General features: G+C 34.6%; 1 protein-coding gene across 1 annotated transcript; it reads left to right on the top strand.

Moving 5' to 3' along the window:
* The first annotated feature begins 6,662 nt into the window (after positions 1-6,662).
* Positions 6,663-10,084, top strand: LOC132283812 (phytochrome-interacting ankyrin-repeat protein 2-like). Its single transcript, XM_059785839.1, has 3 exons — positions 6,663-7,359; positions 9,162-9,333; positions 9,497-10,084. The coding sequence occupies exons 1-3, from the start codon at positions 7,237-7,239 to the stop codon at positions 9,709-9,711; spliced, it is 510 nt and encodes a 169-aa protein (XP_059641822.1). The 5' UTR covers positions 6,663-7,236; the 3' UTR covers positions 9,712-10,084.
* Positions 10,085-14,320: the final 4,236 nt, after the last annotated feature.

The following is a 14,320-nucleotide window of genomic DNA, read 5'->3' on the forward strand; positions in this document are numbered from 1 at the left end:
GCTTTTTATCTTGAAGAATGTCAGGGAAATCACGGATCTTAATAATGATATGATCCTGTAGTTTTATACCTTTGTGAGTTAAAACTAATCCCAGAAAATCAATAGATTCTTTTTCAACATCTATCTTGGTTGGAGATAAAATGATACCGTATTTCTTCAGTTTTTCTGAAAGACAAAGAAGATGCTTTTTATGTTCATCTCTGGTTTTAGAGAAAACTAATATATCATCTATGTAGACAACAACAAAATCTTTAAGATCATTAAAGATAGAGTCCATCCAGCGCTGATAGATTTGTGGTGCTGTGTTAAGACCAAAAGGCATAACGGTCCATTGATAGTGGCCGTGAGGAGTGCTGAACGCCGTAAGAGGTTTTGACTTCTTGCGCAGTTTGATCTGCCAAAAGCCTGCTTTACAATCAAATTTACTAAAGATTGTAGATCCACGAGTTTGGTTAATTAGAACATCTTTGCGTGGGATGAAATATCCATCGAAAATTAGATGTTCATTGAGCCTTTTGTAGTTGATGACCATGCGGGCTTTTCCACGTTTGACTTCACTATGGTCCAGATCAATGGCACTGCAGAAGGTCAACGCTGTTGATTTTGTTGTTGTCTACATAGATGATATATTAGTTTTCTCTAAAACCAGAGATGAACATAAAAAGCATCAAATGATCTTTATATGGGACATTGGTAAGGTCCAGATAAGTTCCATGTTGTGAAATGGGAAACTTATTGAGATCCCACACCAGATACTGCCCTTCAAGATCAAATCTCTGACGAAGAAAATACTTCAGAAGACGAACAAATTTACGCCTTTTCTGATAAGTCAGACGGTTTCGGCCTGCCATGGCCTCGTCAGGGGAACGGCTCCAGCTCCCGACCAGTTTGTGCAGTCAGCCGGAGGGCGCTTGTTTGCTCGGGGTGTCGCGGAGGCGGCATAACGTGGAATTGCGTCCCGAAGAAGTGGGCGTCCCTTTAGCCCGAAACCCTATCATTGGGCAAACCCGTTGATGCACTTATCGGCGGCGTTTTTATATGTCGACCCACAACTGTCCATATCCTTGAAGTATATTTTCCTCAAACAGGAGATAAACTTATTTCATTTGTGAACTGAACTTCTTCGCCAATGATGTCGCTAAGCTTAATGTTAGTGTTTTCATCTGGAAGGGAAGGAGTAACGTTCATCATGCAGATATTTTCAAGATCGGTGTCTTCTTCGGTATCACTGGTGGTGATACTGGAAGAGCTACTGGTATAAATGCTACTTGAGAGTTCATACAGGAGATGGGAACGACACCTTCCCCCAAGAACCTTTGGTTTAAATAGCATTACAAAAGATAAACAGTGTCCGAGAGGCAACTTTCACTGTTGATGAATAGTTTGTCGGCAGCTTTCGGCTACTTTTGCTTGTGGAAAAAGTACAGGAGATAAACTTATTCTTGAAACAGATGCCTCCGAGCTCTGAGCCTTTTGTAGTTGATGACCATGCGGGCTTTTCCACGTTTGACTTCACTATGGTTTCTAACCATAAAAGCATGGTTCGTGGTTTTTGCAGGTCACCAGCCTGGCATCTATGACAACTGGACCGACTGTCACAAACAAACAGTAAAAGAAAAGATTCGATCTTATCTTCTCGGACACTGTTTATCTTTTGTAATGCTATTAAACAGATACAAAAACAGATACCTAAACCTTACTGAGGCTTTGGTTTAAATAGCATTACAAAAGACAGCATTGATTGCCCACCGACGCTTTAGTGCACCGTCTTCATTCTCAAGACCCCCGGATCGACAAGGCGTAAATTTGTTCGTCTTCTGAAGTATTTTCTTCGTCAGAGTCACTAGAATTTTCATTTGGCGTGTAACCAAAGGAAATCACGGATCTTAATAATGATATGATCCTGTAGTTTCATGGGATAAGATGGAGTGTCATCAGTCCACTTTTCTTGAGGAATGGCTTTTAAGTGGACTGATGACACTCCATCTTATCCCATGATCCGAGCTCGTAAAGCTCCCATCACCAAACTCTACTTATCGTCGAGACGATTATGAAAGCATCATAGATCAGCTCAATTGTTTACAACCATTTCTTTAACTCTCAAAGATCAAACAGTCGTTGAAATCCCTATCCAGGAAAATTTAGCCTCTGTTTGCCAATTTCCAGAGTACGTCAAGTTATTTACCAAATACTTCCGTAGACTCCCACCCAAGTTACGCATTACAGAACCCACTGTTGCGACGATTCATGCCTCCGGCTCAAATCTTTATGTTACGAATAAAGCAAAAGTTTTCAGTATCTAAGTTGTGCTTATGTTATATTTCTCTTATGTTTGAATGCTGTTGCAAGCCCATATTATCCTGTCTTTGCTTATATGTCAGTGTCTGTATGACTGTTGCGACGATTATAAGTATATTTTCCTCAAACAGGAGATAAACTTATTCTTGAAACAAATGCCTCCGAGCTCAAGATTAAGTCTGTCAGCACCGTCCTTGACTCGAGATGGAATATCAACTTTCTTGTCGACATGGTTACTGACTGGAAAATCGATTTCCAGCACAATTTAGAGGCAACCAACAATGAATTTGTGACAGAGAAAAATCTTTTTCCCAGTCAATAGTGAGACAGATCTGGATGCATACCATTTTAAGCGTCGCCCATCAAGGCAGTTTCTTTTGTTTATGAGAAAATCTTTTACTGCCTGGTTATCCATCAATGTCCCTTCTCAGGTAGATCATTGGTTTAACACGAATGACGACATTGCGATTTTTGAGTTCACTTTTGATTGGACTGAAAGCGATACCACCATTATCCAACAAATCAAAGCTGACTTAGTCCATATCCCTGAAGTATATTTTCCTCAAACAGGAAATGGTTTTTTCGTTTAACTGTAAAGGAAGATAACTATAGATAAAGTTACATCCCAGTTGTCATAGATGCCAGGCTGGTGACCTGCAAAAACCACGAACCATTTTTGTGGTTGTGATGGAGTTGGTTTGGGCTTCTATAAGAGTGTCATAAGCTTTAAAGCAAGAACCATTAAATGAACGAAGCTGTTTGTGACAGTCGGTCCAAGTTTTAGGGATCTCTAGATCTGTCCAATTGAGGAGTTTAGGCTCAATTATGGTATCAAATGGTCTTGGTTCAAACAAAGTGACTAGTTTTGAGTCCAGTGTAGGAAACCCAATGAACAGAATTACATTATTTATGAAAAAGAACTTCTGGCAATTAAATTGGCAATCAAACGTTTTCATATTTACTTAGCACCAGAAGACTTTATTATCCGAACTGATAACCAGCTGGTTTGGGTTTTTCCTCATCAGTCTTTTGGCCAGAGCCAGAGACTTCTTCTGCTGGAAGAAAGTCTTCGGTGGGAAAGTCGCCATAGAAGGATTCGTCTAGAATCGTGTCAGATCTACGCCGTTCCCCTGACGAGGCCATGGCAGGCCGAAACCAGTCAGCATGTATCCTTGGGGGTACCAAAGGGCCGGAGTGTTAATATAGCCTAGAGGGAACTAGGGAGTCGCTCTAGTGTGATTAAGCTAGCTGGGCCCCATAATGACACCGCGGGGGTACCAAGGGTCAGGGACACTAGTCAATCCTTCTCTCGTGTCGTTGCGGGATCACCAAAGGGCGGGTTATATTAACTGTTTGAAATGATAATTTTAAATGTGAAAAATGGGGAGCGACATCGGCATGCATTGCATCCCCATTGCATCATATTATTTATGTTGAGATTGGAAACCATGTTGTAATTTCCCGACATTGTATAACCCCGATTTCCATGGTTTTATTCTTTGTTTTGGATTCACGGGGACTTAAGAAGTGCGTCTTAGGTGCCACTTACTGAGCAAATTGCTCACCCCACCATATTTGAATTTTTTTCAGGTCACAGCAAGGAGTTGGCGGATGATAATCCACCTCATGCTTGAGAGCACTTAGGAAGCATTTTGGATGTATTTTTGTAGAGCTTGAACTTATTTTGTAAAGATGTTGACTTAGGATGTATTACTTTTGTAACATGTAAAATATTTGGATTTTAGCATGTACATGACCAGTGGGGTAATATAATTAAGTTTTACCATCATTTAATCCTTTAGTGTATTTTGGTAACGTGTAGTAAATTATGTTAACGTTCTAGTTGTTGTTATTGTGAATGTTGAAATGTATTTATGTATGTACGTGAGTGTAGTGGTGTGGGTGATTGGCTTTCAAAGTTGGTGTATCTCGGTACAGTGAGTGAGGATGACGTAAAATTCCATACGTCGACCCAATTACGTGAACTAGTTGACGTGTAGCTTCCCACACGTCGACCGGTATCCTGACAGTAAGCTTTTCACTGTGCACGGTCCAAACCAGTCGACGTGTAGCTTCCCATACGTCGACCGGTATCTCGGCAGTGGGTTTTTCCACTGTTCATAACCCAAACCAGCTGACGTATAATGTATATACGTCGACCGGTTCATGTTCCACATATAATTTTTTTTATTTAGCTTTCCTAATTACTCTCTTGCACCAAATTAATGTTGCGAATAATTATTTTATAACCCAATAAAATGCATTAATTATATTTTAACTACCGAAAAGATTATATTGTCCCGGACCTTATTTTATTTATTACGTGATACAAGTAAATGACTTTTATACCCTTTAAATTTCAAACTACTTGAATTGTAGCAAATTACCATTTTACCCTTTTTGGACCATAATAATTGAATTTAACGTGAAAGGACCGTATTACCCTTGGACGATTCCGGGTCAGGTAAGGACCCGTTTAATGATCCAAATCCATGAGGATTTGGGTTGTTACACAAATAATACTTTAAAATATTCTATTCTTAAATCCAATCCAAGCAAATCTCTAATAACTAGCAAATCAACAAGATTGTAATACAACATATACTTACAGATTGAAGCAAAAATTTCAGATGCGCTTGAAGTGAACCCACAATTATGATTCAAGATGGGACCTTAAAATACGAATTTGGAACACTCACAATTGAAGACAGACCCACAATAGGAACATATCTTGTAACTGAAACTACTTTCTTATCTCTTCTTGTTCATAGCCCCATCTGGACCTAAACCCATTAGTCTGTGGTTTCTAGTTTATAAGCGATACAACCAATCAAGTGCAATCTTTTCAAAAACTTGGAAGATATTATAGATGATACACACAATCAAGTGCAATCCTTTCAAAAACTTGGAAGATATTATAGATGATGATACACAAAATCAAATGCAATCCTTTCAAAAAAATTGGAAGATATTATAGATGATACACACAATCAAGTGCAATTCTTTCAAAAACTTGGAAGATATTATAGATGATACACACAATCAAGTAAAACGAAAACCTTATTTTCTCTCTCTGTAATAACTACACCCATAAATATCAAATTTGTTAACTTAATTAAAGAGGGTATTATAGATATTTTACACGTCTGATATTTAATTAGTTTAATAATAAATTAATAAGTGAGGGGTTGTTTAGTAATTGTGTCCTTCAGACCGTCGGAAAGTACACTCTAGTGAGTTATAAGGGGGCAATATGCAACATCTGTACAGTTGAGAGGTGCAACTTGCTTCCAAAAATAGTTAGGGGGCATTTTGCAACAATTCTATAGTTTAGGGTTTTTTTTTTTTTGTTCTTTTGCCTTTTTTTTATAACAGATAGTTTTATGGTTTTATCCTTTTTGGTAAATGCAAATGAAATGTTAAATTAACTAAAGAAATGTTAGTCTCGTAGGGTGTTTATAGTAACCTTACAAAAACTTTAACGTGTGGGAAAAATTAAAGCAAATTACCCCTAATATAAAGTTGTTACACTGTACTGTTGGATAATTCAGCTACACGCTTAATTCTAAATCAATGAGCAACGCAATTTAAATATCATTTTTTTTTTTAATTAGTACTCACACACATATGCCTTTACAGAGACTCAAACCCTTAACCTTTCTTTAAGAGATAGGAGTCTGGTATCGTTAGGTCACTGACCAATTGGTATTTGAATATTACTTAAAATTTGGTAAAATTTTAAGTGACAGGAATATCACTTATCACTTAATGTTGAATACTGAAAATTCAAAAAAATATATTTTATTTTTTAATTGCCACTTACAATTTAGTCCTTAAGATTTTTATTACTTAATTTTCAGTTTTATCAAACAATACCGTATGTATGATAACACAAATTGAATATTACTCAAAACAATAAACAATTACTTAAAATGAAGTAAAATTTTAAATAATAGAAATATCAATGGTGTATACCAAGAATTTAAAAAGATAGGTAGTACAGAAAAATAAATATTTTTAATTACTATTTAAAAACTTCAACATTTAAAATTCAACTCTTATTTAGGTGCTGTTTTGATAAACTAAAAATTAAGTGTTGAAATTTTAAAGAGTTTGAATTTTGTGTTGAAGTTTTTAAGTAATAATTAAAAATAAATATTTAAATTTTTAACATTCAACATTTAATAAGTAATGTTTCTGTCAATTAATAATTTTACTAAAAATCTCAAATGACTCTTTATTATTATTATTATTTAAATTACATTATCAATTAATTAAGTTAACACTGAAAAAAAACAAAAAGGTTCGTCTTGAGAAAATAATAATAGTAATATATAAATAGAAAAGGCGTTTAAACCCGCATAAGACGCTACTATTTTTCTGATGCCCCCATAAATATCCATCCCACAAGACTGTCCCCAAACTATTGTCTTCGATCTAGGGTTTCTTGTGGTTACTCGTTTCTGAGTCTGATATATTCACACATAGAGATATATATATGCATTCGCCAAATTCTCTCCTAATTGTATCAGGATTCGTCTGATTTCTCTTTCAGTTCATTTCCCATCCATTTAACATTGATAAGGGGTTTTTTCAACAACTATGATTATCACTTTTCTCTTTCGATTTTCATCATCGCTCGTCGTTAAGCTTCAGAATCTCCGAGTTCTTGGACCTGGTTTGAATCCATTTGCACCCTACAACATCGCCAATCACTTCTCTCGCTAATTCTTTTCCCACCCTTTTTGTGTTCTTCTCTTAAATCATGTAAAAGCCGTGAATCGTAATCATCTATAGGTCTTATCGGTTCGTATTTCTAGGGTTTGTGGTATTTCAAAGATAAGATCAATCTTTTTGTTGAAAACTTCGAGTTCAAGGGTTGGTTTGTTGTTATCGATTTCTTTTGAAGGTTGTGTATTTTGGGTACTTTATAGAAGGATGCCAGACGAGCAGTTGGGTTCTAATCGAGGGAGCAGACGCACTCGTAGGTCTGCAGGTGATAGGGACGATCGAGGTTGGACTATGCTTCACGTTGGTGCCCGAAGAGGCGATCTCAAGGAGGTATGCTTTCTGGGTTTTCTTTTCCTGCTTTCTGGGTTTTTTTTTTCCCTGTGTATAGTCATGCTATTGGATAATTGTTTGTGGTAGATTTTCGGAGATTTGTGAAGTTTTGAGTTTTATTATATAATTTGGTCTTCAATTCTGTGCTTTTTTTTGTTTTACTTATGTGTTTTTGTTTTTCTTTTGCTTGGGACTTTCTTGAATTAATGGTGAATTCAGAACCTGCTTGAAATTGTGTTGATTGAATATATTTTTTCCCATATGGGCTGACTAAAATTTTGAGTAAATTTTAAAAGACAAACTGTGTGCTTATGGTTTCTTGATTTGTTTAGGCGAGCAGATATTGTCCTTGAAATACCATTTACTTTTATGTTAGGAAGGTAGTTTGCCCCAAGTCTACTCCCATTTAAATTTGAATCCTTCACCAGTGTCATGGGTAATCATAGTTATTCTTCTGCTCTATATCGTGGCATACGCGACTTGGGCGTATAAGTGAGATGAGGTTGGATGTTCGGAGAAAGCAGGGTCTGCTTGGTGGTGAGATGAGGTCGGATGTTGGTCTGCTTGGTGGTCTGAGGACGTGAGATGGATTTCTATGAGCATTGTGTCTTCAGGAAATAATGGAGGGTAAAGATCAATACAGGTTGTGGACTCGTTCTAGGAAATCTTTTGTTGGATCTTCACTGTGGATAGACTTACACCGAACCACATAAATCTTTCGATGGATCTTCACTGTGGACTTGTTCTGGGCCCTGTAGGATAAATTTTTAGGTTCCATATACAAGGTATTTCAATATTGCAACAGAATAAAGTTCAAATCATCAGAGTTTCAAGTGATATTAAAATAAAATAAAAATAAGTCCAATCAATTTTGCAAGTTAATATTTACATAAATTTAGTCCCGAGTTTGACATGGTGACAAGTATTAGTTTCAAAAGATCTGTCCTGAACACGAAAAAGCCCAAATAGATTCAAGTAATTAACAAAAGCTAAGAGATCATATATCACAATACTGCAGAACGCATTTTGTGTGTTTCAACCTCAGAACCTTTGCCACTCAACTTGCTTCATAAAGAAGCTTTAGTACACCTCTAGAGGTGGCAAGCATTCCACCGAATTGACATTCCGTTGTCCAAAACTAACCGGTTTCAACATGTTTCATCAAATTCCTTTCCCACATCAATTTGGCATCACATGGAAGTTATAATTGGAATATAAGCAAAACCATAATCATGATATTTTTCTAGATCAATACCAAAAGGTCGCATTATAATTTGAATGATAAAACATGTTTTGCAAACTGCAGGTGTAAGAAACATTTTTTGTGCGTGCTAACATGATATTGAACATGGAAGAGTAGTCAATTTTCCCTACTTCGAATGCGATCCAGTTTTCTTACTCACTTTTTTTCTCTTTCATTTCTCCTTTCAACAATATATGGATGAATGTCAGTCAGAATATATATAACCAGTATTTTTTTTCCTTATTCAGATATGCAAAAGGGGTTATTAGGGTTCTGCATAGCTAATGGACCCTGTCTATGTATTTCATTTACATATTGATAATTGATCTCCTTCATACATTAAATATATAATAATAATACGGAACCTATTATATCAATATTATGAGGAAAAAGTAGATAGATTTGGATGTCTTACATAATTTTTCGCTCTTAAAGACTTGAGAAAAAAAAATTCTTGTTACTGCTGCAAAATAGTTACAAACTTTATTACCTTACTTTTGTACTTTAAAACTTCATATAAAATTATCATGTAAAGGAACATCTATTTTTCTTTTGGCAGGTTAAACGACTTCTTAATGAAGGAATGGACGTGAATGTGGCTGCATGGGGCCCCAAATCGCAAGGGGTGACCCCTCTCCATCTCGCTGCCAAGGGTGGCCACCTCAAAGTTATGGATGAATTGCTTGAGCGTGGTGCTAATATTGATGCCCGAACAAAGGGTGCCTGTGGCTGTAAGTGCATTTATTTTTAGAAGAGACAAGTCAAGTGCACTTATTTCTCCACCCCCATCCCTCTCCCTCTCCCTCTCCTTAATTCAAAAGATACGCACATTCATCGTGATACTTAAAACATAATATGTTATTTATTTATCTTTTTGCTTGCTTGTGGATTCAGGGACTCCTCTTCATAATGCAGCTAAAGAAAGAAACAAGAAAGCAGTCAAGTTCCTCGTAGAAAATGGGGCATTCTTGCCGGATGACATCAACGACACCAGATTTAATCCACCAGTTCATTATTGCTCTGGTCTTGAATGGGCTTATGAGGAGATGAAGCGTCTTCACCAAGGAAACTCATCATCAGGCGAGACCTCTTGCAGCTCTGACAGCTGAGCAAATCTAGCCTACTCTCTGCACACCCTACTTTCTCTTGAAATTCATCATCAGGGGAGACCTCTTACCGCTCTGACAGCTGAGCAAATCTAGCCTACTCTCTGCACCCTATGTTTCTCTTTCTTATGTTTGATGTTGGTGTTGCTATATGTTCTTGGTAAATATGGATGAAAATAAAATAAAACATTTACATGGTTGCGCCTTGTTTTGTGTCATGGATATGGCTGATGTTACAATAGGATGTTTGAGTGTCTTTGAACGGTAATCAGAATATATGTAGCATTGGAATTGTTATTTTTGTTTCATGTCATGGATATGTTGATGTAACAATCATTTGTTTGGGTGCTTCAATCGGTATTTATTGTCTTCGGAACTTTATGCTTTTACCATTTTCTGTTGGTATATATGTTAACTCTCTTCCCCAAATCTGGTTAGGAAAATATTTTTAGTTGCTTCACGCTACAGTTTTACAACTGATTTCTGGTTCTTTATAAAATATCTTACTATCAGGATGAAATGTGATTGACTTGGTTTGTGTTTGCACAATTGTTGACTAACAAGGTTCCAGTAAAAGGAATTCTGTTTGTGATGAATGTGGGGTGCTAGAAAATTTTGACAACTAAATTTTAAGTTCAAGTTTTAACTACTGACTCTTGTAAATCTTTAATTTATTTCAACTGTAAACTTGTCTTCTTTTTTTTATTTTTCCGCCAAAACTTGCCTTGCTCAATAAAAAGTTTAAGGGGTTCAGTGGTCACTTTAATCATAAAATTTTATTAACCAAGTGTATATGTGATCCATAATTTTGTAGTGATTTCCTTGACATTCTAAAATTAATTTGCAATCCATATTTAGTTGAAATAAGATTACAAATTCGTAGGAAATGAACATGTGAGAAAGGGCTGGTCATGAACTCATAAATGAGATACTTAATTGTAAATCTTGTCTGGAGAGTGGTGTTTTTTATGAATAAAAAGGACTAATTATCCCGCATTGCTAGGTATGAGGAGAGTTAGATGTTTTTAATTTTACCTTACATGGTTGGGAGTGTCTTAGGCAGTCACGGACCTTTAAGGGGACCAGGGGGCGGATGGCCCCTCTGGATTTTTTTTTTTTTTTTTTTTTGTATTATATACTTGATTTTTTTTAAAAAAATTTATACCATGACCCCCTTGAAATTTCACAAATGCCCCACTAGATAAGTTCTCAAAATATTATTTTATCTTTGGCTATATCAGACAATATAGCCTTTGACAGTTTTTTCTATCACCGACCGGCCCCTACCTCCATCCGGCAATCCATGTCTCTCTCACATACACGACACCCACAAACACAATATCCATTTGCAATTTATTATCCTAGTTGTTATTAAAAGATCGCCCCTGACATAATTTCCTGGGTCCATCACTGGTCTTAGGTGCCCTCCAGAGAGTCCTTGATGAATTAACATAAAAGGGACCGGTTTGAAGGAGGGTTTTAGAAATGATAAGATGATATATTTGCAATGAGAGGGGCCAGTTATGATGGTGATATATCCTATTTGAAACCCTAATTTTTTTAATTCATTTGCTCCACCATAATGTGTGTGTGTGTATTTATATTTATATAAATAATTGTGATATATAGATTCATACATGTATATAATTGGGAAAACTGCAAAATAAAACTTAAAAAAAACAAAAAACAAAAAACGCGTATAAACCTTGGTTATATTAGGGTTAGTTTAATCCAAGTACTTATTAAAAATGTTACCACGAGTTAAATTGATTATGGGCAAAATTGTCATTTTCATTTGACGATAGAGTAATTGCAGCAAAAAGAATAAGGTTTTTATTGCCTAAAAAAAATCAAGGGGTGGGTTGTAAAAATTGGATGGTTGATTCTTTTTTTCTTTTTTTTGGCAGTTAGCCCTCCTTAACTTTAAAATTTTAAAATTTGTAAAAATTTCAAGAGAAATGATAAATAAAAATTTTATCCTTTTTTATTTTTTAAAATTAAATGACTTAAATGTCCCTTATAATTAATTTTCATTAACAATATCAATTCTCATCAAAAGTGGAGTGCATTTATCCCTCATTCCTCTCACTCCCAAAAATAATAATAATAATAATAAATAATAAATAAATAATAAAAATAAAAATTAATAATAATGTTTGTAACTATCACCTCCTTCCCAACCTTATATATGTCCATGACCTGCCTCATCCGACTTTGATGTGGGACAAGAATCCATGGCATTATGCACCCTTTCTCTCTCACAGAATAAACCTCCAAGCAACTGTAACACTATTCTGACACTAAGGAGATAGTCTTAGGAACCAAATTTAGCTCCAATATCTTGGAAATAAGGTTTTTATTATTATTATTATTATTTATTTACGTTTCATCCTCCAAACGAGATAAAATGTAAATAAATTGTAAAGGTAAGACTGGTATAAAAAGGAGTACTTTCTAACCTTTCTTTTTTGGATTGACACCACCTTTATTGCTATACTTCTATTCCTTTCTGTGTATAGCCTCTTCAATTACATGCTTGAGCTCTGGTCACTACTCTAGGGTAGCGATATGGAAGTACTGCGATTCCCACGGCCCCATATCGAACCCACAGATTCCTTGGTAGGTCTTAGAAGTACCAAGGGTGACAAAATTTGATATGACCCAATAACACGATTCGAACACGATACGAGTTAAGTGGATTTGGATTAATCTTAAATAGGTTCGGATCATAAACGGGTTGATACGATTAACTAAACGTAATCGAGTTTGTATTTGAGTTGAAAAATTCAACCAGTGTAACCCGTTTATATACATTTAACTATACGTGTCATAAATAAATATTTATTTGAGTTCCAAAATTATTATCTAAAATTGTGTCTGATAATTTATTCTTTTGTAAACTAGAGAAAATTTAGTAATTTGGTTAGATTGAAACTTATATTTTTCTAGTATTTATTGTTTGATTGAGGATTATTAATAATTTAAATAATATAATGTTTTATTTTTGTAAATAGGTCATTAAACAGGTTACACGTGTAACCCGTTTAATAAACAAGTCAAGTTAGTGTTGAGAGTTTTTAACACAATTATTAAATGAATTGTATTCGAGTTGAATTGTTTAGTATAATATTTTTAAATCGAAACGACACGATTATGACCTGCAAACACGAATTGTCACCCTAAAAGTACCTCGACTTTTTCAAATCCTTTCTATTCTAAGTTCTAATTATCATAAAATTTAGATCTATGTGTACAATTCAAACTGCAAGATCAAGCACCTAAAGATCAAAATTTACAAAGTATTTTTTTTTTTTCTCTCAAATAATAGCTTTATACATTTAATTTCACTAAAAATTGCTAAAATTTATACAGTAATAAATAAATAAAATTCATTTGGGAAATTTTAGGTTTAGATAACTCATAAGTACCTAGAAATCAAATTCTCAAGTTCACTTGAATTATCTAAATTCACACTTTAATTCCATAGCAATTAGGGAAAAACTCATGAAAACCAATCAAAGCATGCACAAACCTAAAATTGCGAATTTTTTAGGTCTAGGTTTCTATTTAAAACCAAAAGAAATCCAATTCTTCATTAATTTCATAAAAAATTAGAACTTCAGATTTTAGGTTTCGCAAAATCTAGGTTTTCAACAAAGTCATTCAAAAAGAATAACTAAAACTATCTCTAAGTTACATTTTTTCCCAAATTCAAAGCCCCACTCATGCAGAGGCAGCAACTTGAATAATATATATATATATACACACACACACACACACAAGAAAAGTTCGAACAATTTTCAAGATATAATTTAGGACTCGGATCCACTCCACCGCATTAGAACATCTCCAATGGCATCTCTAAATTTGGGTCTCCGAATTTGTCATATCAGCATTTTTCAATACGCCCGTCAGCATTTTCAAGAGCAACGTCAACGTTTTTGACTCTTTAAATTCTGGTGCTCCAATGGTACGTTTTCACTCTCCAAAAATTGAAATATTTTAATATTTTTAATAAATTATTATTATTATTATTATTATTATTATTATTATTATTATTATTATTTACTTTTTCTTAACTTCTATAACAGCTATATCATACAAAAACTATTAAACAATACAATACTTATTATGGATTAGAAAAATTAAAATAATAAAATACTATATGATTTTTTTTATAAAAAAATAAATAAATAAACAATACAACACCATTATTAAAATGAACTAGAAAAAATAACAACCATATAACACTTTTTTTTTCCTTTTTTTAAAGAACAAGCATATGCCCCAATCATATACAAATTTTTTTTCTATTTAAAAAGCACTTATCTGTTCTTTTCTTTTCTTTTTTACTTTTTTTTTGCCCAAAAATGCCTTTAAGGCACTATTTATGTCCGTCAAACAATGCCTTAAAGACTTTTTTTGTTCAATTGTGTTGAAAAAAAAAAAAAAAAAAAAAAAAAAGGAACCAAAAAAACTCAAAAATTAGGTTTCTGGATTTTTTTTCCAACCAAACATGCCCTTAACCCAATTCTGGGCTAAGGGCTATAGTGATTTGGGCTTTAAACAATTTTTTTTAAAAAAAATAGGAAGGTCCGCACAAGACGGGCCC

The sequence above is a fragment of the Cornus florida genome, unplaced genomic scaffold, assembly GCF_030987335.1.
Source record: "Cornus florida cultivar Cherokee Brave unplaced genomic scaffold, ASM3098733v1 CherokeeBrave_3.0.0_Hap2_Chr11, whole genome shotgun sequence".
In the NCBI taxonomy this organism is placed as follows: Eukaryota; Viridiplantae; Streptophyta; class Magnoliopsida; order Cornales; family Cornaceae; genus Cornus; species Cornus florida.

What these genes read in the sequence shown, in the direction of transcription:
- LOC132283812 (XM_059785839.1), top strand. Translation starts at nt 7,237, where the DNA reads ATGCCAGACGAGCAGTTGGGTTCTAATCGAGGGAGCAGACGCACTCGT. An exon ending in GAAGAGGCGATCTCAAGGAG is followed by an intron (nt 7,360 to 9,161) that starts GTATGCTTTCTG and finishes TTCTTTTGGCAG; the next exon opens with GTTAAACGACTTCTTAATGA. An exon ending in AACAAAGGGTGCCTGTGGCT is followed by an intron (nt 9,334 to 9,496) that starts GTAAGTGCATTT and finishes TTGTGGATTCAG; the next exon opens with GGACTCCTCTTCATAATGCA.